Genomic DNA, 27,978 nt, shown 5'->3' on the forward strand with positions numbered 1-27,978 from the left:
TAACTTTTGAAAGTTGTCTTCAGGAAAATCATCAGCTTTACTCACATCAGATTGCTACCAGGACATATCCAGGTTTCCAGTAATTCTACATCTGAATTATTCATTTGCTTCTAAGCAAATGCACAGATATATTCTATGTGCAACAGTCCAGTCTATTTCCTGAAAGAATCAACAGTGGGAAAATGCATCTGAAATGAACATAAAAGGGTACAATGAAGAGAACCAGAATGCCACAATTCTCATAACCTGTGGTACTTTCCTCAAGCCTGGCTCTTGAGATGCAGAAGCAGGGGGATATATGTAAGAAGCAGATTTCAACAAGGAAAATAACTTTGTTCTTCTTGTTTCAGCAAAAAGAAATAAAATATCTTAAAAATGTAAAAAAACAACAGCTAAAATGTTCAGATGTGAATCATTCCAAACATTTTACTAAAATATAAAGAGTTTTAAAGGCAAGGGAATTTTGAGTTCCAAATAAAGAATTTGTTTTAAACTATTTATTCTCACTAGACCACTAGTGACTTTAATAAATATTGCTATTAGAAGAGCTATTTATTTGATTTTATAGCAATCGAATTTCCCAGTCCAGTCACCTTCCTAATGACAGCTCTTTGCTCTAACACAAGCAATAGAATGAAACCTGCTCCCTGAAACCCTTTCCACATTACAGACACCTCAATCAATTCTGGTGGGAAGAAGCCTCTTTATTTACAGCAGCCCAATGAAAACAGAATTCTAGTCATCAAGTCTATTATTCACTGGATGTTCCTGTAAATTGCATTTCTATAGTGAGTACATGTTGCAGTGCTCATCATGTTACAATTCTGTTATTGGGATTCCAGACACAAATCCACTGGAAGTGAAGAGATTTTCCCAAAATTACATTAAATTACATCTCTCTCTTACATATCCCAGAGATGGACTGAACTCAGCAGAGAGATGCAGACCCAAATTCAATTTCACATGCACCTTTTCAGAAAGAACCCAATTGAAAAAGAAGTTGCTGCAGTGTTTTTCATTTTATTCTGGTTAAAAATACAGTTATCATCTACTTTCTTCATCCTTTCCTGAAGAGAAGAGATGATGGAATACATTAAAGGGCCCAACTGCTCCTAGGCAGTGATTCACACATCCAGAGGCATTGTAAGCAGCCAGCATTGGATGCTGGCATTGGGATTTGGTTAGAGCTCCTTCAGCTCTGTGAACTGAAAGCCTGCACATGTCACCTCATGGAGGTGTCCTGCCCAGCAGCTCCACCCAGCAGGTTCTGCCACAGAACACACTGAGGCAGAGGTGGGCAACAGCTGCCAAGTCCGTTGTTACTGAGCAGAGTTTGGGAATCAGGCACACGTGTACAAAGAAAGGTTTGCACAGAAAAAATACGTCTCATATGTCAAGAGCTCCATGTAATAAAACCAACAACATAAATGGGGATAGCACAGTCCACTGCTGTAGCCAGCTTTAGGTGTGGTACAGGCTGAACAGTACTTATAGCAAGTGGGTTTTAGTCCCTGTCAGGATAAACCTGTGAACGTGCACATGGTTCATCATCAAAGATCTCTCAGCACCATCTCTTTAGAGAGGAAGCCAATTACAAACTCCCCAAGTGGCAGGAGGGCAGCGTGCTGCCAGCATAGACTGCTTCAATCCCGGCTGCTGTTCTGATGAAAATGCAGATGATTTTTCTTGTCATGACATAAATAAGATCAGGGTAAAAGATTATGTCACAAGTCAATTAGTGCTTCCATGTGACACACTCATGGCCCATCAGACACAGCTGGAACAATTGAATTTGTGCAATGTGCTGCAGTTCATTTCTATCTGAACCTCTGATTAAGCTAACAGATTTTCAGAAACAAATTATAGCCAGAAAAGACCTGATTGTACAGGTGCAGATATTGAAAAACTAGTTGTTACCACTGCAGAATCCAAATGTTTCCTCCTGATTTACCTCTCCTACCACTATGACTAAATAGACTGTAATTACTGTTAGCCACAATAAAGTTACACTGCCAACCCTTGGAGGGTGCTGCCATCCTAGATCACATCTTTCTTAAGAGGTCCTTCAAAAACACAGTAGGTGTATAAAAAGATTAGGAAGCAATCCACAGTTGTGCAGCTCCCGTTGGAATCTTCAGCTCTGTCCATAACTGAGGTGTGATAGCCCTAGCATGGAACATAACTTCTGAAATCTTGTTCTTGATGGGCACAACCGTGTCCCAAATTCTGCCTCAAAAGTTGTTCCCTGTCCTGTTTAGCAGAATGAGAGAGACACAAATTAGCAAAATCCCTTCTTTAAATGATGGTATCAGTGACATGAAAAGCCCTCCTAGAACATGTATTCCGAGGGGGTTTCCTCTGTTTCTGCTCCCCTCCACTCCCAGAGAAGAGTTTGCCAGATTTATCATGAAAAGTACACATTTAACGCCATTAGTGACGATCAGAACACTTCAGTTGTGCTCACTGGCGGTGCGGGGGAGTCTAGAGAACCTGGCAATGTTTATACACCACTCTCGACCCTTCCCCTGACAGCTGGAGGCAAGGGCGAGCAAGGGGCCCCTCAGAGCATCCCTCGCCCCATCCCCGCATCCGCGACCCCAACTCCCCGCGTTGGCTCTGCCCCGTCCTGCCCGGCCCCTCCGGCCGGCTCCGCGGCTGTGGGGAAGGAGGGAAGTGGGAGGGAGCCGGGTCAGCGGGGTCCGTCCCGGGAGATGGGTGGGGAGAGGCAGGGTCGAGCCGGGCTGTGCCGCAACGCCCCTCGCTATAAACGGAGCGGCCGCGCTCGGAGCGGGAGGAGCGGCGCGGCCGGCGAGGAGCGCGCCCGGAGCCCAGCCCAGCCCAGCCAAACTGAGCCCAGCCCGGAGCGCTCCCGGTGCCGCCGGGGCTCAGCCCGCCCGCCCGGAGCCAGGTAAGCGCGGCCCGGCCGGGGCAGCCCGAGCGTTTGCGAGCGCGGCACCGCCCGCACGGAATTTCACTTGGCTTAGGTAGAACTGGCACAGGAAGGCTCAGCCCTGGACGAAGAGCAGCCGCTTAATCCCCGGTGCTCTGGCTCGCCCTGCTCCACATGATTATTTAGAGAGGAGTAAGTGTCCCCCAGGCTCCCAGCCCTGAGAGCTCTGGAGTCTCGGCAGCAGTTTGGAGAAAGCAGGGCTCCCTTGGCAGGAGGCACAGCCCCCGGAGCTGGAACTCCATCGAGGCTCATCCCAGCATCCTGCAGGATGCAGCCCTGGCACCTCGGCTCAGGATCAGATGATCAATTAAATTTTTAGCGCTTTGCTAAGCTCAAGACAGAAATTAATCAAACACCAAAAGTGATGCTCATGTCTTCTGGGAGTTGTGCAAACAGTTCAGTTTCTCAGTCTAGGAGGCAATGCCACTTCCAGCAGTTAGCAGCAAGTATTGGTTTAATCAGAATTTTGTATCATATGCTCTGCATAACCAGATCCATCCTTTTTCTACAGAGAAAGAATTGGAGTGCTCTACAACCAGAGATTAATTTTAATTAGTAAAATTAAAATGCCTCTCTGTCTTTTTTTCCCCTAGCCAGTTTCTAAACTTCTCCTAGACTCACACTGGACTAGAGTTCTTCAACAAGTTCAGATGAAATCCCTTCGTATATTTACTGTTCTCCCCCTCTCCATGCAACAAAACACTTAATGTTACCAGTTACAAGTTCAAGCCTTATATTCTTCTAAGGCAACTGGAGTATCAGTAACTCAGTCAGGTACAAGCAGTAAAATTGCAGTATTCACTTACACCTATTTCTATATTTCTGCACAACTCCTTGAATTAATGAATGTATGGCAATAAGGGACAGCAGGATTCTGCCCAGAGCATGCTACAGTTCAGGGTAAATTTCCATCACTTCCAAAAGTAGCAGCACTCATTGGATTGTGTTTTGCAGCATAGCAAGGGAGAAGGTAGTAAATTGGCTCAGTAAAATCACAGGTTGAGGGTATAAAGAGGGAATTTTTTGTATAGGGAAGCCTCTTCTCTTGTCACTTGCATGAACCCACAGCACTAATATGATTAGATTTTTGTCTGAATAGCAGGATTAAGTATGGCCTGAAGCAGGTAATTACCATGATGATGTAGAAAGGCTTTTTTAGGTCTATTTTAGTGTCAGAAAAATGTTCCATACTCCTGACTATGGCAGTTCATTTTGCCTGTTGCCACCATAATCTTTTAAATTACAGCCTCTTTCAAAATATTAAGTGCCTACAAATTCAGCTTTTGCTCATGTATTAAGAGTTTAAAATATATACCTTTCCAGCAGGAATGTGGTATTTCTGTTCCTCTCTTCAACTTGAGCTACATGGCAGAGAAAAATCATTTGTGATTATTGTGTGCTTCCTAGTTTATGTTGTTGAACTGACAAAGCAAAGTGGCCCTGTACAATTAAAAGAAGTCACATTTATCATTACATTTGAATATAGCTGGTTTCATTCTCCCCTTACTTTTGTCTTAGTGATAGACGGAAACAGATATTTTTTGCACTGGGGGAGAGCAGAAGTGTGCTCATTTTCTGTGAGGGAAGGTGTCCTGCCTTCTGCTTTGAAACAGCATCTTCTGGGCTGGCCAGCATGTGCAAACTGCAATTAGAAGTTACTGATTTAAAATACCAGCTTGAATGTCAGTACCCACAGCAGTGCAGAAGTGAGGAGAGTGCTGCCTTTAACTTTCAAATATCTCAACTCAACAACCTGCTTTTTATGGTCCTCTTAGAACAAGATGATGAATGATGGCATTTGTGTTTCCTGAATAATATTAATTGTATTAAATATTGGAAAACATATTTAATTTCACTCTGTGTTATACTATAAAAACAGAGGCAGATGCAGAATGTAAACATGGTGACTTATCTACACTTTCTAGAAATGTATGGACTGACATGGAAATAAGTGTCAGAGTTAATGCCCTTTTTAAAAAATTCTATTTTGGATTATGGGCACTGACTACATTTTTCTACTCCTAAGTTTTCTCCTCTGTGGTAATTTTTTCCTCCATGTTTGTTAAAGAAGCATATTTAAGTAGTTCTTTTCTCTGGCACTGCCTATTGTTGAACACAATTAATATGGTAATTTAAAGTTACATAAATTACAAACTCACATTCCACTGTCCTAGTTAAAATCTTGTTTATACAAAGGCATTACTTTAAACCATTTTAAGCAGTCTCAAATTACTCCTATTTGCTCCTTATCTTTCTTTTTTCTCTGGAACTTCTTGTGTTCCTGAAGTTATTATAGTGTCACCAGTAGTATTCATAAGCTTACCTGTGGCTTTAACTGCACAATTTTAGGGGTCTTAATCACACTCTAAGAACCATGCAATTGTTTGAGTTGTTAGCATGTTCTCTGCACCTTAAGTATCCTATTCTGCCTTGGTGACTTCATGAAAGGTCATATTTGTCTTGATGTGGATACAGAACATGGATATTTATGCATTGCTTTAATCAAATACTGCATCTGACTTACATTGTTAGTATTGTGCATTTTTTAAACTGAATTTAGTGGTTTTCTGCTAGGAGACTACCTCAATGAGAGGAAAGATCAACTAAAATTGAATTTGGATATGTTGTATCTAAAGTTGAGCAGGGGAGATGGATTATCAGGATTCATTGGCCTGCAGATAGATCTGCTTGGGCTTTACACTGGACTCATGAAAAAAAGAGGACAAATGACCAACTGGGAAGGGTGGTGGACAGCAAAGCAAAGTATTGCCCTCAGCTGTTTCTGACAGTAGTGCTGGCAGCACAGCAACAATCTCTGCAGAAGGAGAAGCATAAACTCAGAATCTTTTCAGAGCTGCCAGTGTGGTGAGATGGGAGCTCACAGCTGGGAGGATTGGGTGAAGCTGCAGCCTGGCCACCACAGACCCACAGCAGCCTGCTTGTCCTGGAGGCTCTGTGGCATGTTCAGCTCAATCTCCAGCCTCTGGGTAATCTTGGCTCAGTTTTCAGGCCTTATCTAGTTTATTGCTGCTGTTTGTTCCTCCTGCTCTCAGCTGCACAACAATTCCACCAGAAATGCAGTGACACAGATGTTGTGTTTTACCCTGTGTTCCTCTCAAAAAATAATCAGGAATTTTTCAGTTTTATTGGATAGAAGTTCACACTTTTTGACAGCTAGTCCTAAAGGTGACTGTGGTGTTTTTAAGAAGTCAGCCTCTGTATTTTAGGATCAGGTTTGAGAAGATAAAATGGCAGAATGTTACAAAGAAACATAGTTAGAAATCTCATGGAATTCTGGGAACAGAGTAAAAAACATGGATCACTTTTGAACAGAGGGAGAGAGAGAGAGAAGTGGAGGAAAAAATTACATCATTCTTTTCACAATTGTAGGGTCAGTTTCCACAACACCAACAGGAATAAAGACATTGCTATGGCTGAGTATTTAACCTCACCTACTTACATGGAATTAACTTTGCATAAAAGATAAAAATTTTGCATGTGAGCACAAGGTGAGTTCAAATGCATTTGAGAGTTTGAATAGGTGGCAGCCTAATGTATGCTTTGAGTTTCAAGATGCACAGAGTCGACTCATGAAGCTGAAGCACTGCAGCCTGAAGAACAGAGAACAGAAAGGCTCCAGGAGAACTATTTCAGTGCAATTGTGGTTGTATGTAGGAAAGTTACCAATCACAGTATCATTTTCTGTCTCTTCTTTCTGATCCCAAACATCCTAGCAGTGAAGAGCAAGCCAGCAATCTCTTGCTAATGACAGTATTTCTTTCCATTCCCTTTCCATCAACAAATTTGTCTCTTAAGATCACTTTCACCAATAGACAGTCTACTCAGAGCACTCATTCCATGTTCTGTACCATTTTCTAAAATGCATCCTTTGCCAACATAAGAAAACAAAATAACCCTAAAATTGCCAGATGTACCCTGGAAGGATCTTTGTCGCTTTGGAACATTTTGAGGAATTTAACAAATTTGACCAACAAGGGGAGTTGGGATATTCATACTTAACATTTTTTTACCTCAGCTGTAACAAAAGAAAAGAGGTTATCTTGACTGTAAGTCCTGTAACAGCTGATTGTTTGAGACAAAGTACATATGAAATAAAATCGCTGGTCTAATAATTTTTGGTCTTATCTTCAGATAAATGATGGATTATTCTAAAATTACTCTGAGCTTTCAAGTGAATTGCAGCAAAGGACAGGAAACTATCACGTTCCAAATGACATGCTGTTAGTTTTCTCTGCTGCACCATCATGTGAAAGAACTATGCATTTTGGCCTTTGGTCAGGTGTCTTTTAAAATTTTTATTCCATTGGTGTTTTGTTTGATAGCAAAAGTGTCCAGGTATTCAGTACATAACAAGGCCTGCTAGAAGGTTTGGTTACTGTGTGTGGTGTTTATCTCCTTTTATTGCAGCTGAGCAGCATTTCTCTTGCAGGCACAGGGAACGGGTAATAACCGAAGATGCCTCACAGCAGGAAAGTGGGATCAGATTGGCAGTGCAGCAGTGAGTGGCATGATTGAAGACAAGATAAAAAGCAGGCTACAGCAAAAGGTAACTGGCAATATCTGAAAAAACCTGTGCTGAATTTGGGCAAGGTCAATATTTAGATAGTATTTCACTGCTTGAGGTGAAAGCTATAATTAGGGTTAGAGACAGAACAAAGCATGATTTAACTAAACTCCTAATTTCAGCTAATTCACCTATTCCTTTCTTTACTTGTAGACCATTCAATTTTGTGAGTTACTGATAGATCCTTGGCTAGTACAATCTAATAATCAGCAGATGAAGTGTAGGAATAGAAATAGAAATTAAAATTCAGTGGATTCTTGAATCCACTCAGTTTTCAGAAAACAGAGAGGAGACACTGAAGAGGAGTGCTGTGCCTCAGCATTTCTAGCTGAGAGGGACACATGCAAATAAGTAAAACATTCCAGAAAGCCACTGAACAGCTGTACTTTCATGATGGGGGGCTTACGCAAGGAGAAAAATGCACAAGTTGACTTCTCTAAAAAATGTTCTGTTGGCAGCCTGCCTCCATTTAACTCTGCTTTAGCATCAGCACAGCCTGGCCAGAGCCTTTCCTCAAAGCAGGCAGCACATGCTGTACAAAGATGCAGCCTGCGCTTGTTTACTGAGAAACCATTGGTTTGTTGAGAAACCATACATGCCCTTCCCAGTATACATTTATAAGAGGTATATTGTCCTTTCATCTTTTCCTTTATAAACTCCTATTGGTTTTCATCTTTTCTCCTTTCTCCACTCATTCTTGTTGCCCAAGCCTAAATATTTATATCGTTTTGATTTCTTCCCCTGCCAAGGGGTAAGTCTGCTACCATTGGAGTGGCTTAGGGTTTGTTTTCTCCATTCTCAGGCTCTCTACTTGATGTGGAGAAATGGAAGGCATGGGACAAGAATCAACATGTGTTGTCAAACTGGGACTGCAGTTATGCTGTCTTTATTGTTTTCCTCTTGGTTTTGTTATTAGTATATTAGATTAGATAATTATAGTTTTTCTCAAATCAGGTAAAAAATTTCTTTTCACATGGTCTTCCTAAAAAGCACTTCAAAGAAAAAGGGTTCAAAATCATTTTACCTTCAAATACATTTTATGATGCCATTCCATGTTCTTAAACATAACATTAAAAAAAAAAAAAAGCCGTGTCAGTGAAGGAGAGCCACACAACTTTTGTGTGCTTGAGAACTGAGACTGCACCTGCTTGAGATGCACTGATTCACAGCATCATAGATTAGCTCACTCCAGCTGTAACAGCTGTCTTTGTTTTGCTGTCTCTGGCTGGTCCTCAGTACCCACAAGGAACATCTCAGGACAGCAAAGAGTTCACCAATTAATTTTATTTTCAAAATACAGCAATAAATTTTACTTTGGGGGGGGAAAAACAGGAAACAAGCTGTACAAATTTGTCAGAACATCTATTTTGGGATCATTCTATTAAGTGTGCCGCCTTCCAGACAAAGCACTAAGGATCATAGTAACTTGTTTTTCCATGGGTGATAATACCTTTCACACTGACATGGATTAAGGTGTCTATGTTTGACCTTTCCTTCTCTTTGATTAACCCCTTAGAAACTCACTAGTTCAATTGACCCATATATTCTCAAATTTTCTTCTAGTCCTCATAATGATCTGCCCTTAACAGGAGTTTTGTGCAACTGAAAGCACAATTGGGCCTCTATGCTCTCAGTGTTATACCTACCAACAGTTACAATGATACTAACTTCTCTTGGGCTTAGCTGCATTACCATTTTAAAAGATTTTTTTAGTCTGAATAAACTCTTGTACTTTGCCAGTTACTCATACTGTTTTCTTTCCTTTCTGCCTTTGGTTCCCTTTTTCTGACCCTAATGAGCGATTCATTAAGAAGCCTCCATGCTGATCTTTTGCTTTTAATCTTTTAACTTTTCCCTCCAGGCTGTTCCTAACATTCTCATTTAGGGAAGAAAAGTCTTTTCTGAGGGGTATTGCCGTTGTGTGATATTTTCCCACTGTAAGGATGTCTAAATTAATTATATAATAAGAAAAGTAATCAAGTGTCTCAGTCAGACACAGTGAACCAAATCCTATTACAGATGGCTGAATTACAAGACAAAGCTTCCTCTGAACTAAGGTGTTGAAACCTAACATCCATTTCCTTGCCCAGAAATACACAATACATTGCCCTTGCTTCTTCAGTAAGACAAACACTATTTTTCAAAATAAAAAAAGAAAAAAGTGTTCAATGCAAGGTTTGCTTTCCTCAGGGCTGTAGCACTGACTGGTGGGAAGTTACATGGAAATCACTAGCCATGATACTGGAAATGTAGTTATAAAGCTTTCACATTAGATGGTTTAGTTACCATGACAGACACTTAAGTGATTCTGGTTTGTCTGTGCCCACATAGAAAGGCTGCATCTGCACACGTTTGTATTGCAGTTCATGTCTTCATTACTCAAAGCAAAAGATTCTGTTTCTGACTTTAACCATATTGGTGAAAGGTAACAGGAATGGGATTCATTAGGGGGAAAGTCTTTTTAGGTAGCAATATGCAACATGAGCTACTCTCAGTCAACTCATCTAATTTCCATTAGATTAGAAAGTGGAACAACTCTGTATGGAGGGGATCTCTCCATTTCTGGAGTAGAAGCAGAGAATTTTCACTGTTTCTTTTCCCTCCTGCTTTCTGATTAGCCATCATTAGAGATGAAGGTAATTGCTCTGCACAATGCATTTCTAAAGCCCGTCATTCATTAATTTACATTTGCCTTCTATAGCTGGAGGGGGAAGCAGGGGGTTGGCTGGGGAGTGGGATGTAAAAATGAAAAGCCCATCCTGCATATTGAACCTGTAAAGCTCATGGGTGCATCATGGACCCACCCTGGTGATTTAGCTCAATGGCAGGAAAATGTTCTTTTGAGGATTAACATACCAGGTAAGACTTCAACACACATCAGAATGTTGCCATGCACATCAAAATGTTACTGATCTGCTTTACAGCTGGAAGCAAATCTATGTAAACTCTCGGGTGGCACCTTTCTTGCTGGTTTACAGGAAGGTACAGAAAGGCAGTTCCTTGTACCAGAAAAGTAGAAGTTATTTTCAGAGTTTGTTGCTGATTGCATTAGTATCTCACTTTTAGCTAAGAAAAGTTGTTCAGGAGTGCAAAGAAACTGCACACATGGTCATTCTTGCCTCTGTATCTATCTTCTGGCTCAGCAGCAGAGCTACATGACTCTCAGAGAGGGGCAAATGACACTGTGGTCTCTAAATAAAATAAACTACTGGAAAAAACAAGGAAGCCTCCATTTGGACTTACTATAAATTCCACGAAGTGCTAACACCTCCCAACTCTGTCTACAAAACTATTAGCTGTGTCCCCTACCCTTCTTCCTAGAAATATCCTTGCCTAGAGGGAGCAACAGAAACCTAATTAAAACATTACTTTTGGTACATTTATACTAGTAACACCACTGATTGAGTTGTGTCTTTCACAGTAAAGCTGTAAGGCAAAAAGAGCAAAGATCAAGAAAAATCCTTTCCTCCCAGAAGCAGGGAATTTGGTTCTTGAGGAAATAGTTGAAGTTTGGCCTTTCCATTCTATTTTCTGTTGTAATCTCTGCCAGGAACAGAAAAGGTTCTGACAGTGATTGCATATTGCTGTGGGCACGTCACTCATGCAGTAACCATTTTATGATTTAGATGCATAATTTATGATTTAGATGCATGAAATACCTTTTTCTGCTTAATTATTAACAACCTCTAATACAACCCAGAGTTTAAGCTTATGTAAATCTCGGTTGTTTTTACCTAGAGGTTGGTAAGCAAGCTCTGTCTGGCAATTACAGCAGTTTAAGAAAGTAACATTTTCCCCCCCATAAGGCCACTCTCCACCTGACAGCTCCCTTCTGCTGGACAAGTGCAACCACTAAGACTGAGATCTGGACAATGAAACTTCAACTCTTCCAGTGCTGGATGCATTCCAGCTAACATTCCTTCCAGCAGGAATAGGATCAGAGACCAGTGGTATTCAAAACAGCACATAAAATGTATTATTAAGCTCTACTTGCTTGAAATGACACTAATATAATAACATTTCTCCTACAAGTTGGGCTATTTTTTGCACATTGAAGAAGGAACCCTCAAGCTTCAGTGAAGAAGACCGTGTAACTTAGGGCAGACTCAGAGCTGTAGGGAAGGTCCTGTGAGCTAATTGTGATTTATGTAGGATCTGAAAGGAGGTGAGATACCCCACTCCTTGTACCTGACCTCTGCCCTTAGAACTGGCCATGATAAGCTGTGCTCACAGCAGTGCTTTTTATTTCTGTATGGTTCTTTCTTTCTTGCCTCTTCACAGCATTTTTAATATCAGACAGAAATACAGATCTGGATCAAGGCCAGAATTAATGTAAATTCCCTTACTTCTCAGATTGGAGGCATTCACAATAGAATCTTATGGTGCATTGCATATGGAAGCAATGGAGATATTTCAGATGTGGGGTTAGGTATCCATTTGTGCAGGATGTGCCACACAATGGAATACAAAAACTAAAAAAAAAAAAAAAAAAAAAAAAAAAAAAAAGAAGCCCACACAAAAACTTTAACGCTTCTTACTCATGGAACTAATCTATGAGAAAAGAAACTTAAAATTATTTTGCTTGCACTTAATAAACTTCAATTAAATTTCTGTCTTTTATTAAAAACAATCACATGGGACACCCTGTATTTTATATAGGCAATTCCAATGGCAATAAAGGAAATGTGTTAATTCATCCGTTTACTATCACTCAGAGCAAGTAACTGTGCAGCACGTAACCTTTCACAGCTCCAACTCATCTCTTTTTTATTCATTCTGGGATTGATGGCTTAATTCTGGTTAATTATTGATTTTTACAGGTACTTCCAAATACCCTAAAGATACTTCATAACCCAGCATCAAATTTGAAGTTATAAACCTGCAGTAAAATGTGTATTCATACTAAAATATCACATTGTTCTGCTATTCAAAAAACTTTTCATGTCAGTGCAGAAAACCTTAGAAATTCCAGTCCTACATTGTTCTGAAATACCTGTATCTTTCATTTACTTGCATCTAATGTGCAGCAAATAACATTGTGAGCAGTATGAGGCAACAACATGGTTGTTGAGGAGCAGACCTTAGGTTAGCCTGCTGATTATTGATCATTTTTATCTCCCAGAAGGGCACTAGTCTTCCTTTTTGGTAAAGCTAATGGCCAGAGCAGAGGTGCAAAATCCTATGCTGGATGGTAGCTGATGCACTCATTTCAGAGTTTTAATATGCTGTCTTCAGCCTCTTCTACAGAAAGAGACAATCCTTTCCCTTGTGTTACAAACAAGAGCAGTGACTGCTTGCTGCTATAACAACTAATTCTCATATTTAAAAACTAATTTGGCTATAGGTTTAATAAACTAGATGAGGAAAAGGTGATATTCATTTCTGTCAAGACATACCAACCAAGGTGACAGGACACCATGAGAATCCCCTTTCAAACACCATCTTTTCTGAAGCCTAGTATTGGGATGTTTAGTTTCAGAAGTACTGAAATAGAACTATTAATCTAGAAATCTGTTTTACTTTGTTTATTTAATTATCTTTTCAGTTCTAACTTACTGCTCTGGGGAGAATTTTATATTCATATCCTTAAGGTTATATGATACCTAAGACATATTAAACACCAGAGAGTTTGCAACACATTCATGCAGCTTTAGTCAAAGAAAGAAAACAGAGATTGTTCTGATGATTAAAGAGGAAAAAAGAGACCATAAAATTAAGCAGAAAACTCTAAAATATCTGGCATACACTGTCAAGCCAGGGCCAGCAGTGTCTAAAACCAACACCCCAGTGATCCTCCACAAGAGATTAAACATACTGCATGCTGACAGTGCTTAATCTTTCAGTGTTTTGGAGTCCAGTTCTACATGGATTGAACCCAAGAATGTTTTCCTTACCCTTAACAGCAGAGCATATGAGCATATAAGAGGAAATCAATGTTTACTTTGAAACTTAAATCTAGAGAATCCTAAAAATGAAACCTATAAACTAAAAGAATTCTATTTACTCTCTACTTTGTCTGGCTCTAACGAGTGCCCTGTTGATCTGTCAGTCAAAAAATTTTGTAAAAAAAAAATTCCCATCATCATTGCTATGGTAGCAATCACTACGTTCTGGTGAGGTTGAGAAACTCTAGTGAAGTTGAGCAATCCTTTCTTGGCATTAACTTCTACAAGTAAAATTTTATAGAAGTATGTACATCAGGGCTTCCCAGATTCTGGGAAAAAAAAAAAAAACAACAACAAGCACATTCACAATCTGAGGATTGATAGTTAGCTTTGTCCAAAGAGCTAAGTAAAAGGAAGAGATTTCCAGTGTTCCTGGACCCTGTATGTACAGTGAGAGTATATGCAAACAACAGTCCGAACTTCCCATGCCACTGCAGCTGCTCTCATTACAACTGTGACATCATTACACTGTGGATTGCTAAAAAGAGCAGGAAAATGTCATATCTTACATCATAGTATTTTAGCATTTAATGTCCAAAAAATATACTTGAAAGATTTTGTTCATCCCTCCACAGCCCCATAAATTAGTGTTTGGAAATGACCTTTCACTTATGCCAATTTTTGCCACATAGATTTCTAACACAAAGTGTAAGTGTGCAAATAATAATTAGATTTCTTTATTCCTCATTTTAAATCTAGCCAAGTGCTAGTTGGTTTTCTATCTCTATGTATCACTTCCATTCTCTCTAAATGCTCCTATTTTTAGCAACCTAAAGATATACACACTGTATGCTTGTACCCAAACATCCCTTAAGTGCACAGAGATACACTGACACTGAATGACCCATTGGACATAAATACAGGACAAGATACTCATTAGTCCAACTCATCTGGCAATCTGGCACAGGACGCTAGAGTTTGTAATTTTTTTGGTTCTAGTTTGCTTGTTTACTATTCTCAGTGAAATAAATCTCATTGTGACACTAACAGCCTTTCTGCTCCATCTGAATTAAAAGCTCTTTGCCCTTTCCAGCATTAGGGAACTATTTAGGTGAACACATAATTTGAAAGAGAATAGCAGTATTGTCCAAAGAGGTAATGACAAATCCAAGTATGTTAGTAAAAGTGGGGTATAGTGGTAGTATAAAAACTATTAAATGTTTCTATTTTCAAAGTATTAAATTGCTTAAAATTCATAAAATGTACACACCATTTGGATAACACTGTGTAGGCTTGTGTTACCTTTTAATTTCTAAAACTCCCTTAATTGCTTTAAAAGAGAGTCATTATAAAGTGTCATTTTCAGCAGTAAAAAGATCTTCATTCAAAATTGGCAGATATTTGGATTAATAACATGCCTAGTTAGATCTAAAATAATCTTAGTTGAATAAGTAGGTGTCACTATTTTTTCATCTGCATTGCTAAAGTGAAGTTTCTTTAAAATATTCTTCTTAATTTGTGTCACAGAGACAATAAACTGCATATATCTTTGAAAATATAAAATATCATAATCCTCTTCTACATGTTAAAAGTGCAAGAACTGGACTAAAGGTTAGCAAAACCAGGAATGTGCCAGAATATAGGAAATTAAATAGAAGCTGCTAGATGCTAAAATAAAGTGAAAATAGTTACCTCTGATACATTAAATAAGTGCAGGTACAATGGTATATATTTTGCCTTATGTTTTCATCTTAAATAATCTTGAACAAAGGGGATGTTTTGAAAAGTATTGGTACTTGATAGGAAATACAGACCTCTAGTGGTCAAAGTCTACATTATACGAGTTAAACTTGAAAGCAATTTAAATGTTGCTGTGCATAACTGTGTTACTTTCTTTTGCATTTTACTCCCCTATAATCATGCAAAATCATACACACCCCCAATTTCACTGTTCAGACATTCCACAAGCATTGATTTTCCCAGAGGAAAAAGTCCCTTCATCTGTCCTTTTTCACATAAATTTTATGACTGAAACTGAGTAGTTGAAAGATACTTGTGAAATGAAGAGAAAATTAATGAGAGTAGTCCACGAGAACAAACAGAAGATTGATGTTAATGCTTCTCAGAATAAGCTATAAAGCCATCCTACAGAAGGACAGGCTCTTTTGAAGTGTGGCAGAGGAAATAAATACAGAGAAATTCTTACAGAGAAGGTCAGAGTACATAAACAGTTCACATTTGCAAGGTAACAGGAACTTTGGTAACAGGAACTTTTGTTCTGTTAGCGCAGAAAAAGTAATAACCAATTTAGGTTTTGAAGTTAGAGAGAACCAGATCCTGAGAGGATCACAGGCAAATTATTTTCCAGCTATGTAGAGCCAGCACAAGTAAAGCAGACCAGCTTGAACTCTTGCAAGGGGAAGGCACAAAGAATTCAAAAATAGGTTAGAGCATTAAAAAGATACATACTTTTAAATAAATAAAGCAAACATCAAAAAATTAACAGCAATTTCAACAGACTGACAGCTGCGTCAGCTGCACAGTTGTTAAAAGAAAATGCTACAGTACAAGGTCCTGCAAGTTCTGTTTGTTCTGATGTCAGACCACCTCCTGATCCAAAATTGCAGAGCAGCTTGACAGCTGCTAACACAGGTCTGCTGAGGTTTGCTTTGTGCTCTTGGTGTTTGTGAGCTGATGTACAGCCACTGTCTGGTGCTGTACTGCCTATCACAGCTCCTTTCCAGTAGTATTTTGATTTATTGGCATTTGTCACAAAGTGAGATGCTGACCTCTAGGGAAGGTACCAGCAGTGATGACAAGAGCCCACTGTAATGGCCCCACAGTTGGAATTATCTACCCTTGTTTGTATTTCTCTTTCCCTTCACAATTCAGCCATCAACTCTGGATTAAAGATATTTAGGAAAGCCATCAGTGGGAAATACAGACTGTTAGAACTAGCTGAAGAAATAAGAGCCAGGAGAAAGGTAAATCTATGCCTTCACAATGGTACTGCTCAGGAGCTCCAGGAAAGCACAGAAGGTTCTGAAATGTGGGTGTGAAATTGAAGTTGCTCTATTTACTAAGAACATGAGGATAGAAAGGGTTACTCTGTAATCCTGAAAGGGACAGAGAAAGACCCCAAAAGCCTTTGCAATAAAGCATGTGTAAGTGTCATTACTTTCTCAACGGTTAGAATAAATTAGGAAAGGGGGAAACTAAATTCTTAAGATAAAGGAAAGTTTATGCGACTAGAAAGAAATAAATATAGCTAATATACTCAACATATTGTTCCAAACATTTTTCATTGTATTTTCTCCCTGTGCAAAAATTTTACATAAAAATAGAATGCAGTATCCTCTCAAATAACAAACTATTTTCTCATTTGTAAGAAAAGCAAATAACCCACCCACTGTCAGAAGGAAAGTGCACATTACCAAGTGATAAGGTGGATGAGCTGTAGCAGGATTGGTCAGCCTGAGTTTATTTAGTCTTTGTCAAAGCAAATATTAAATACATTTTTGTTCAAAATCTGACTTGTGACACCTGCTTACCTATTTTTAGCTGACAAAGTTCTCAGAGAAAGCCGCAGCCACTGCTATCTTATCTTTCAGTAGGCTAAGTGCTGTTTATCTTGCGTGAGCCCAGCATTCCTTGTTTCCACAGGCACTTTAATTAGGATGCATGTTCACCCAACAGAAGCAATGAATGGAGCGGTAAACAATAGTTGGTTGAGCAGTCTGAAGAATTTCATTATCAGTGACTTATGTAATCATTGTAATTAAAAAAGATGAAAGGTCAAGCAGGACAGTACCTCAGAACAGGTACTTACTGCTCACCAGATAATTTGTTGGAAGTTGATGCCCACCACACCATTCACAGTCACAATGCAATCCTGTTAGAAAAAGCATCTTGTGTGTCAGCCTTAAAGTGATCCAATTATTATTATGTTAACACAGGTCATTTGAGATGCTTTACATGGAATTATCAATGTGCACAACCTATTGTACACATTTAACTGGCCAGCATCTGCTTTGCACGTGTGCAGCCATGATCCTGAGACAAGCAGATGAACTGTGGCAAGTGAGAATAACAGGAGAAACTGAAGGTGGTATGGCAAAGAAATCACTGCCTGTGAGGAATTCACTGCTGCAGTGGCCCCCACACTACTCATGTCTTCCAAAAAAAAATTACCTTCTCCAACTTTGAAGTTCTCCTAATACTCTGAAGCTACAGTTGTGCTCAAGAAGCAGATCCACCTGAGGCTAGCTCTGAAAGTTTAGGATTTCCAGGAAATTTAAAAATTCCATTTGGGATTCGCAGTGCCTTCCTTAGTGTGCTTCATTTGTACAGCTCCTATGAGGTTCATTCTCACAGTTCAGTTCATTCAGACAGTTTTCAGATACCCAGATGGCAATCCATATGTGTTTACCCAAAAGCAACCACATTACATATTTCTGATTCCTTGTCATTTACTGAAAATATTGATAGATTTATTTTAATTATTGATTGTAATTTCTTAGTATAATTTAAAAGTGGTAGCACACCAGACACATCATTTTCACAATTTCACTGACGTCAGTATTACATCAAAACCTTTTACCCCCAGAAGGATTATACAGTCTCACAAAGGAAGAATGAGTATAATGCGATTTCTTGACAAAATTACTGATTCTTCATGGGAATTGTTCTGCCTTGTTTTATTTCCCAAGCACTCCAGAATATGCTCAGGCAATTCTCAGAGTGCCAGACAATTATTCCCAAGTGAATTATTTTTGATTTTAACACATTTCTGAAAATGTAATAGAATTACTGTTACTCTTTCTTGAAAGAACATATGCTATTAATTAGCATCAGCTAAAGCTGCTACAGACATGAAACAGTACAGGTCACCATGTGGGTAGAAAAGGGAAATTGGAAGCAAAACAACACAATGCAGTACACTGAAGGGGTGTGTGAGGAGACCATGAGAAAATTGCCTTGACATCTACCATTGCACAGAATCAACCCCACCAAAAGGGAATATTCACTTCAGCTGCATTTGCCTTAAACACTGAATCTCTCACTCAGTTCACACAGAGCTAAATTGTACCAAATGGTACCAGGGCCTGGTGACTCCTGTCTCTGGGAAAGGTCTTGCCCAGAGCCTGACCCATATTATTGCCAGTCAACTTGCACAGGTGATCTCCTGAGCAGAAACTTCACTCCAGATTCCTACTGCAAAGTTCTGGGCATATAAGTGGGAAAAACTATAAGTGACCATGCTGTACTAGCCTGTAGCTGGGACAGGGCAAATGTTGCCAGTCCTTGATGTTGCAGAACACATCAGTTACTGTCAAAGTTACTTTCATAACCATAGATGAGATAAAAGGACTTATCTTGAAATCTTTCTATTGTGGTTTCCCTGTCCCAGGGATAGGCTGACCTTCCACAGAGCCAAACACCTTGTATTTGAGATTTGGCACAGTTTAAAAGCCAGGTTTTGCTCAGCATGTACTAGAGTGCCACATATGATCAGAACAGCAAACCTTTCTTTGCATTAACTCTTTTTGCTTGGCTTGTTAATTTCTTAAACATGGCAAAAATAGCTGATGTCATTTCCAGACATCCATACCAACTGAAGCAACAAGACTGATACACAGAATGAATTGAAGGGACTGGGAAATGTTGCATGGCACATCTTGACAAAGTGTCTATTAGTTGCATTTTACTAGATGTCCCCCAACTTGATAGAATTATTACCTATCAGTTACCTAAATCTTGACATTTAGCTTTGCAGAAACAAATTAGGTTATGAATGCAAACATATGCTACAACATAAGCTAAAATAGAGAAATAACAAGTCTTCAAAAGGCTAAGAGCCAAAGGGTGACCTTGCTCACAAGATGCTTTCTGCAACCCATATTCTGGGTTCAGTTCCTGGCTCCTTCAGACTTCCTGTGTGGGTTTTGATGAAACAAATCTGTGCCTCACTTCCCTATTATAAATACAGTCATTTGTAAAAAGATTTGCCTTCCAACAAGAGCCAGTCAAACACTAAACTCAGTGGCATTTTACTGAACATAAACCAAGCAGGTGCCCTTTAAAGGAGATTTCATACCCTTGCTGAACACTTAATGTGATCCAGAAATACACCTTCAACTCGGTTATATAAATTTTGTCAGCAACTGAAAAAGTAATATGTTCTCCCTTGCACCCTTCTTAAACGCTTTGTACAGTAAATTAATGTACAACAGATCTGGACATGTCGGGATTTTCAGATTTTTTTTTCCCCTCACTAGTAGTTAAATGCCATCTTTCCAAGCAAGATGGGGAGCTAAGTAACCTCTGAATATTTAAGGTATTTTTGGTACAACAGAATACTAGACTGTGTGTTTTCATCTTTCTCTGTGATGTAAAAATTTTCTCAAAGAATGAAGTTCAACGTATAAATAAATTTCTAGTGATTAATCTCAGAGATACAAATGAGTACCTAATCTAAAGTCACTTATTTTCTTAATTCATTGCAGTTTGTATTTACATACTTAATTAGTATTCAGAATGCTTAAGTTTAGTTTCTGAGATATCTGAATAACTTACCTCATTAAATATGTCACCTGTTTATGGAAAGAAAATAATCTAAATACTCTGCTGAATTTATAGTTATCTGCTATTTTCAGTCTCTCATGATTTTTGACATATGCTCACTAGCCAGTATTATTTTAATTTGGAACTTTGTTAATTGAAAGAGGTTTTTTAGATTTCATTAATGATAAAAATAATCTAAAAATGTTCAGCCTACTCCTAACATTCCTGCCTCTGTTTTACTCTGCAAAGTCTGTATTAAAATACAAATTGGTTGTTTAAACACTTGAAGATGGCTTATTTTCAAATTCAAAGACATTGATACATTGTGTTAGACTTGAAAAAACTTGACATTTAGTTGAGAATTGTTAAAAATTACATTCCTGTCACAAATACTGTTTTCTTCCTCTTTTTTCCCCTCCTAGGTGTGAGCTTCATCTTTTTTCCCTGAAACTAGGTTACAGCTGAGAAGTTGAAAATGATCCCAAATTACTCTACTGAAGAAAGTGTTAAAAGAATCCACGTGGACTGTCCTGTTTCAGGACGGCACAGCTACATCTACATTATGGTTCCAACCGTTTACAGCATCATCTTTATCATAGGCATATTTGGGAACAGCCTGGTCGTCATTGTCATTTACTGCTACATGAAATTAAAAACCGTAGCCAGCATCTTTCTGCTCAACCTGGCCCTGGCTGACTTGTGCTTTCTGATAACTCTGCCCCTCTGGGCAGCCTACACGGCCATGGAGTACCAGTGGCCTTTTGGCAACTGTTTGTGCAAGCTGGCCTCGGCGGGGATCAGCTTCAACCTGTACGCCAGCGTGTTCCTGCTGACGTGCCTGAGCATCGACCGCTACCTGGCCATCGTGCACCCGGTGCAGTCGCGCATCCGCCGCACGGTGTCCGTGGCCCGCGGCACCTGCGTGGCCATCTGGCTGCTGGCCGGCGTGGCCAGCCTGCCCGTCATCATCCACCGCAACATCTTCTTCGCCGAGAACCTCAACATGACGGTCTGCGGCTTCCGCTACGAGAGCAACAACACCACGCTCCGCGTCGGGCTGGGCTTATCCAAAAATCTGCTGGGCTTTTTAGTTCCTTTCCTGATCATCTTAACAAGCTACACCTTAATTTGGAAAACACTAAAGAAGGCATATCAAATTCAAAAAAATAAGACTAGAAATGATGATATCTTCAAGATGATTGTAGCAATTGTGTTTTTCTTTTTCTTTTCCTGGATTCCTCATCAAGTGTTCACTTTTCTGGATGTGTTGATTCAATTACATGTAATAACAGATTGCAAAATCACTGATATAGTGGATACAGCGATGCCCTTCACCATTTGTATCGCTTACTTTAACAACTGTCTGAATCCCTTTTTTTATGTGTTTTTTGGAAAAAACTTTAAAAAATACTTCCTTCAGCTAATTAAATACATCCCACCAAATGTCAGCACACATCCAAGCCTCACAACCAAAATGAGCTCCCTCTCCTATCGGCCACCAGAAAATATCCGCTTGCACACCAAAAAGACTGCTGGGCCTTTCGACACCGATTGAGGCATTTCACAAAGTTCTCCTTTGGAACAGCCTTGTATGTGAAGCACCAAGAACAACGAGATTCATCTGCGGTCCTGAACATCACAGCTCCTTACAGCAACACTGGATCACCTCAGAGAAATCATACTGTAAAGAGTCAGCAGTGGCCTTACAGCTTCCGTTGCAAAGAGGACTGCTTCGTTTTCATTTCACTTTACTGAAAGCAGCCCAAGCGTTGGACAGGTGTGTCACAGTTCCTGCCACATCCCACCGTTTGCTTGGAACTACGAAAGAAGGGGAGGGAAAACTCCTAACTTAAGTTCACAGGTGTTTCAAAAGGAAGCACTTGTATAAATAACATTAAATGCAAAGAACCTGACTTGCATATATGTGAGCTATTCTGTTGAAGAAGTGGAGCTTTTTTCTTGTTTTGTTGGTTTATTTTTAATTACATAAATGTCCTATAATCATATTTATAATATATTTTCAAATATATGCTATATATAGAGGCCCAATTTTAAACTCAAATGGAAATTTAAGGTCCTTGAAATTGGTCTTATTCTGATTTATGCTACTATTTTTAATGGCAATTTTTTCATAATAATATATGCAATAAAATGCAGATTTATTTATTAAATATAGAATATATTTTTAGATTTATATTCCTACTCATACATTTCAAACATTGCTTCAGAAATGTACATTTATATGTCAGTGGGTATTTTTGTAGTAGTTAACAAAATAACTATGTATGTGCACAGAAATGGGGCTCACTCAGCCTTTCCTCATAATAAGCCACCTTGACTTTGAAGAACTTTATATACAGAGGGAGTTGACTCCATACTCTGTATGACTAAAATTTAAAAATTTCAAATTCCTGCACATTTAGTAAACTCATATACTGATAAGCAAAAATATGACAATGCTTATGCATCAGTTTATCTAATAATACTTTTGGTCCCATCACAAAACATCCGAGATCAAACTTTACTCTTGGTTTTTATGGAATTTCTCTCTATTTATTTAAAATTATGCCCAGAGTATTTTCTCCCATACATTATTTATTTATATGGAACAAATTCAGATTTATACTAGCATAAATCAGAACTAAAGTCTGGCTCAAATTCTTAGTACAAATCAAGAGGAAAGGAGACAAGCACTGTGGGAAGTTTCCGTCAACGATATCCTCATATGTGTCCTTTTTACCTCAAATAATGAGCTTCAGATAATATTTATGCTTGATTCACACCCATTTATTGTCTTCAAAGATAAAGGAATTCATAAGTACTTTTTGACATTACAAAACTTTAAGAAATCCAAAACTTTGCATATATCATCTAAAAAATTACATGCCCCTTGAGGATTTACGGTATTTATTATCTTCAAAATCATACATATAATGTGGCTTTGTCTCAAGTAGCGAGAGGTTGGATTATCCATATTTTCTGATTATCAAAATCAAAACAACAAAACAGTTACTCCTGTAGTTTAATACTTTTTAAGGAAAAAATGGGACTACAGCCAGGTCTAGAAATCTTCCTACTCCTTCATTCACCTATACTAAGGGACTTTTTTTCAGTTTTGCCTTTGTTCATCCAGCTGCAAAAATGGGAACAATGCATCTACTCATACATTGCAAGGCACTCTGATGAGTCACAACTTCTAAAACTGTTTGATAAAAACCTCTCCTTCATTAAAACTTTAAGTTAATTTAATTGCAAGCCAGCATCTTGACATTTGAAGCCTGAACGTCATTTAACTATGGCATTTAAAGACATCTTTAAATTGTTATACTGAATACTTTCTATTTAGCTCATATCCTTACATGTGAGACAGCCATTTGCTTAAATTGGCAATAACCTCATGCATTATCAATAGCACCCAGAAGAGGACTGGTGCCCCAGCCCTCTCTAAGCTGACAAAAGGCTGGCAGAGATTCCCATTTATCTGTATTTTGTTCATGGACACACATGCACATGCTGAGCAGCATCAGGAGCTTCCCTTGGCAGAAGCATCTCTGTCCAGCCATAATTCTGCATGCTGTGCTTGCCACCTGCTGGATGCAGCCACAAATTTGCTTGACATTTCAAATTTGTTACAGGAAGAAACAGCAACACTTCCCTGCCACCTGTAGGATCTGAAGATCCTCGTTTGTGGCAAAACTCCTTTATAAATAAAACACAAACTTGTCCATCTGGGAGGCCAGTAATTTCCTTGACAGAGTCTAAGCAAGCATTTTCTCATCACCTGCTCATCCCTTTGGTCACTGAAACCCAGTGTCCCCAGTGACCACAACAGGGAGCTCATTTCAAAACATTGATTGCATTACTACAAGAGCCATCTCAAAGAGAAGATGTAAAAATCAAAGCCATTGATTACTCATCTTGATAAGTTCATGCCAGATCCTGCAGTTTTAAGAGGCTGTGTATCCTAAGCTACTGGTGCCACCTGCATCTGCCTGTGCCATGTGAAGGAGCAGGAGCATGCACATTCAGCTGTGTTACTGGAGGAAAGGTACGAAGGGATTGCACCTGGTGTGCACTGAGGGCAACACAGACCTTGAATCGATAGGCAAAGAAAATGGAGGGGAAATCTTTCGTAAATAAAGCAGGGAAATTTTTGTTCTCCTAAGCAGTAAGGAAACAATCATCAGCTGCCAAATATGCTAGCACTTTAAAAGAAAAAAAATAAAACCCACAAATCAGCAGATACTGAAAAGAGCCCAGAGATAAAACTTTCCAGCAAGTCTAACTGGGTAGCAGCAGAAAGTAAACTCCTTGCAGCACAGCGTTATTGTGTACAACCAGATGCTGCAGTTTCACAACACCCCAAGGGAAGAGCCACAGGATGGAAATCCACACCACGTCCATCATGTATCTGCAACCAAGGCAGGTGCTGGGAAATGTGTTATTGCTGAGCCTTACACTCCCCTGCCCACCTGTGCATGGGGCAGGCACAGGGGACAGTCTGGCCTTTGCTGGGGATCCTTGGTCCTGTGCTCCCTACTGAGGGGCAGAAAATTCTTTGGTGCAAGGACCTACCCAATGCCAGCAAAGGAGGGGTATGATTTGGCTCTGTATGACTTTGCCATCTTTGGTGAACTTTGCATTGAGTCCTCTTAATATCAAAAGAAAACTGGCTGTAGATGTTTAAGAACAAACTCCCATTAGCTTAAAAAACACAAGGTTAAAACTATTAATATGCATTAGTATGCAGTTAGTTTTAAAAGGAATATCCACAGTGCTTTTCATTCCTGTCATGACCAAAGTAAAATACTACAAAATCTTAGTCCATCCTTGTACCCTGCTGTTGTGAGGAACCCAAGTCAGTTCTAATGGGAACAGCATATAATCCTAAATGCAGGCATTACAGCCCTCATTCCACCACAATTTGATTTATTTGAACGAACACCTTTTATTTCTGCTGAATAATTACTAAATTACATATTTGACATGTACATGCACAACATCTATTTTTATTTATTGTGCAACAGTATTTTCTATGACTCATGTTTTGTGCCCTACTCCCTGCTTGCTTGCTCATTGTACACCCATCCTAAATCATACTGTATAATCTACACTGGTTAGCCCAAATTCCAACAAAACCATTACAGATAGAGCAGGAATTCATCTGGCTTCTTGGCCTAACAATTTCCTCATGTTTACATTGTTAATCAAGAGGTTGCAGAGTAAGCACAAGACTAGAAGTCCTTTCCTTTGCCAGCATTACTATTTCTATTGTCTACATGAAACTGTGACAGCAGCAGAGAATAGAGTTAGTTTTCTAGTTTTGCTCGAATAGCTTCAGCAAAGGTTTTTTTTGATAAACCTGACCTCCTTTTAAGTATACTAAAGTGCAGGTATTCCCAGGGAAATATTTGCCACTGAAAGAAGAAACAAATCCTTGGGAGAGGGTGGTTGAAGGCCTAAAACAGGGACTTGTTGAATTTGTAAATATTAAATGTTAAATGTAAATATTTATTTTTGGTTTTGCAACAGACTGGGGGGAAAAACACACACAGACAAAAAGAATAAATCTTTCAGTTTAGTGCAAAGTGAGGGCTGTTCCATCAATCACTGAGTGCACCTCCACAGCGACCTCCCAGCCAAGGCTGAACTAACAAACCCTCAATGCTGCAGCCCAGCTCAAGCTCAGTGTCACCAGCGAGCTCTGCAGATGTGGCAGGACACTCAAGGGATGGGGACAGAGCAGATCACGTCTGAGAACAGCACTGTGTGATCTTTTTGCTGAACTAGTGCCATGGGCACCAGCTTTGTAGTTGGCAAGTTAGATAACAAAATCTAGGGGGTTTTTTTTCCAATATTTTCATGCAGTTGTAATTTGTAACTCATGGATGTTAAATGTTTTCTATTTCAATAGCCATAGTTTTATATCATAGAAGCTTACCTTGATTATATAAAAACTTTCACTGTCTGAAGTATTACTAAAACCACACAGGTCATCAGTAAATGCCTTTGTGAAAGTCATCTCCACTTCTGTGTTAAGCACCCAAAGCAAAGAGATCTGTTTCTGTGTTGTTGTAAGTAGTATACTGTTACCTGTGTAACTACTGCTATATAAATATGTATATATAAATATTTTTTAGGCAATATCATCCTCAAAGTATTTCTGTGTAATGCTGTAACATTTTATACCACTATTCCTCATTACTTTTAACCCTGCTCCTAACCCAGCTCTCCCTCAAATCTTTGAGATGAACAGGTTGTGCCTGCAATTCTTATTGGAGAAGATACCCAGCCAGCTCCAAAATCACTTGTAGAACAGCAGTTCAGTAATTCATGTCTGTACCCCAGAACAGACTAAGCTAATGAATTTTACTGAGAGGAGACTTAGCAAATTGCTAATTTTCTTACATACAAGTTGGAGTTTGAAGCCAATTTTAGGCTTAACCTTTTAGAAACTGAATTTAATTGTAGGGACAGATTTATTTAGAATACAGTGTTAAATACAGGATCACATTACATTATGAATGATGGCCTTGAACAGCCTGACTCAGGCTGCCTGCAGCTGAGTACTCAATGTAAATACATCCACTTAGAATATAAGCAATGCCAGATTGTACTGTGGCTGCAGTGGAAACAGCATCAGGTTCCAGAAGGGAACCTGATGATAATAAGATATGACAATATGATAAGAAGGGATTGGGAAGGGGAGGAGGGGTTGACAGTGAAAAGAATGGTAGACTGGATTTTGCCATTTCCAATTTGTATGAAAATAAAATAGAACCTAGTATTTAGCATATCCCTAGTAAATCCCACTTTGTACTGTGTCTTACAGTGTCACATACTGGAAAAAAGTGAAAAACAGTTAAAGGTTGGGCCTGTGAAATTGTTATGGAGTATCTACTGTACACCTTATTTTCCATGTATCTAAGTTATTCCTCAGCTTTGTGTATTGGCAGCTTTGTGTACTGGTGGTGGTGTTAGGCTACAATTAAGCAAAGGCAGGACAGACAGAACCATATCTTGGAGCTTTATCATGAGTGATGAGAGGTGAAGAATTGTTAGAAAAGGAAGGAAAGCAAGGACAGTTGCTGAACAAATACAAAACTGTAAAGATAATTAACCCCATTAAGTAACATATTCAAAAAAATTTTTTTGAACCAAAGTCAGCCAAATAATTAAAAATAATAAAGCAAAAAAGAATAGAAAATGCTGAAAGAGAATTTCAATTCCACTGCGAATTACAGAGAACTTCAAACATCTCCAACTCCTATGCTCAAGCAAATGCAAACCTGACCATTTCTTCGAAATTGAATGAATAAACAGAAAAGGTGTAGTTAACAAATGTGTCTAAGATATGAGCAGCCACTTCACTCCTATTTGCTTTTCTTTCAGAAAAACTTGAATTATGTACTAGAAATCCATCAGATAAATATATGCCCAGGAAAGGGAAACAACATACTGCCTATGGGCTTAGATGAGCTTTGAATATCTAGCCTGAATCTTCCTCATGCTTAGTTTATCACATGGTAAAGAACTACACCAACAAAAAAAAAACCTAAAAGAAATTAAAAAATAAAAAACCCAAAACAGGTAAACCAGAAAACAAAATGGAAATAAATTAATTTGTGAAAATATGTATTACAGTAGTGCTATTTAACTTCTAAATCACCTATGAAACACTAAAGGATCTAAAATAACTTTGTTACAACAAGCTTATAGTAATTTAAGTATTTTTTAAACTTCTATAATGATTATGTTTTGCACTGTAAAAAGATCTCCAGGCATGAGAAGCGAGATTCCAGACCCAAAGCCCTCTCTCTGCACAGCAGCACCTATAAAGTGAGGCCTCATGTATGATTTGCAGGATGCCTTTCAAAGGCAGGACATAAGTGCACCTGAGATGGAATGTCACCTGCCAGAGCATTGCTAGTGTTGAACCTGACTTTTGTGATGTGATTATCCTAGATACAAATGGAAAGAAGCAACAGAAAGGC

The 27,978-nt window shown here is 39.0% G+C and overlaps 1 protein-coding gene across 1 annotated transcript; it reads left to right on the forward strand.

The window, feature by feature from the left end:
* The first annotated feature begins 2,692 nt into the window (after nucleotides 1-2,692).
* On the forward strand, nucleotides 2,693-27,616 carry AGTR1 (angiotensin II receptor type 1). Its single transcript, XM_014268757.3, has 3 exons — nucleotides 2,693-2,908; nucleotides 7,401-7,517; nucleotides 20,407-27,616. Exon 3 carries the CDS (start codon nucleotides 20,460-20,462, stop codon nucleotides 21,537-21,539), a length of 1,080 nt encoding a protein of 359 aa, XP_014124232.2. The 5' UTR covers nucleotides 2,693-2,908; nucleotides 7,401-7,517; nucleotides 20,407-20,459; the 3' UTR covers nucleotides 21,540-27,616.
* The last annotated feature ends 362 nt before the right edge of the window (nucleotides 27,617-27,978 follow it).

The sequence above is a fragment of the Zonotrichia albicollis genome, chromosome 9 (assembly GCF_047830755.1).
Source record: "Zonotrichia albicollis isolate bZonAlb1 chromosome 9, bZonAlb1.hap1, whole genome shotgun sequence".
NCBI classification, from domain to species: domain Eukaryota; kingdom Metazoa; phylum Chordata; class Aves; order Passeriformes; family Passerellidae; genus Zonotrichia; species Zonotrichia albicollis.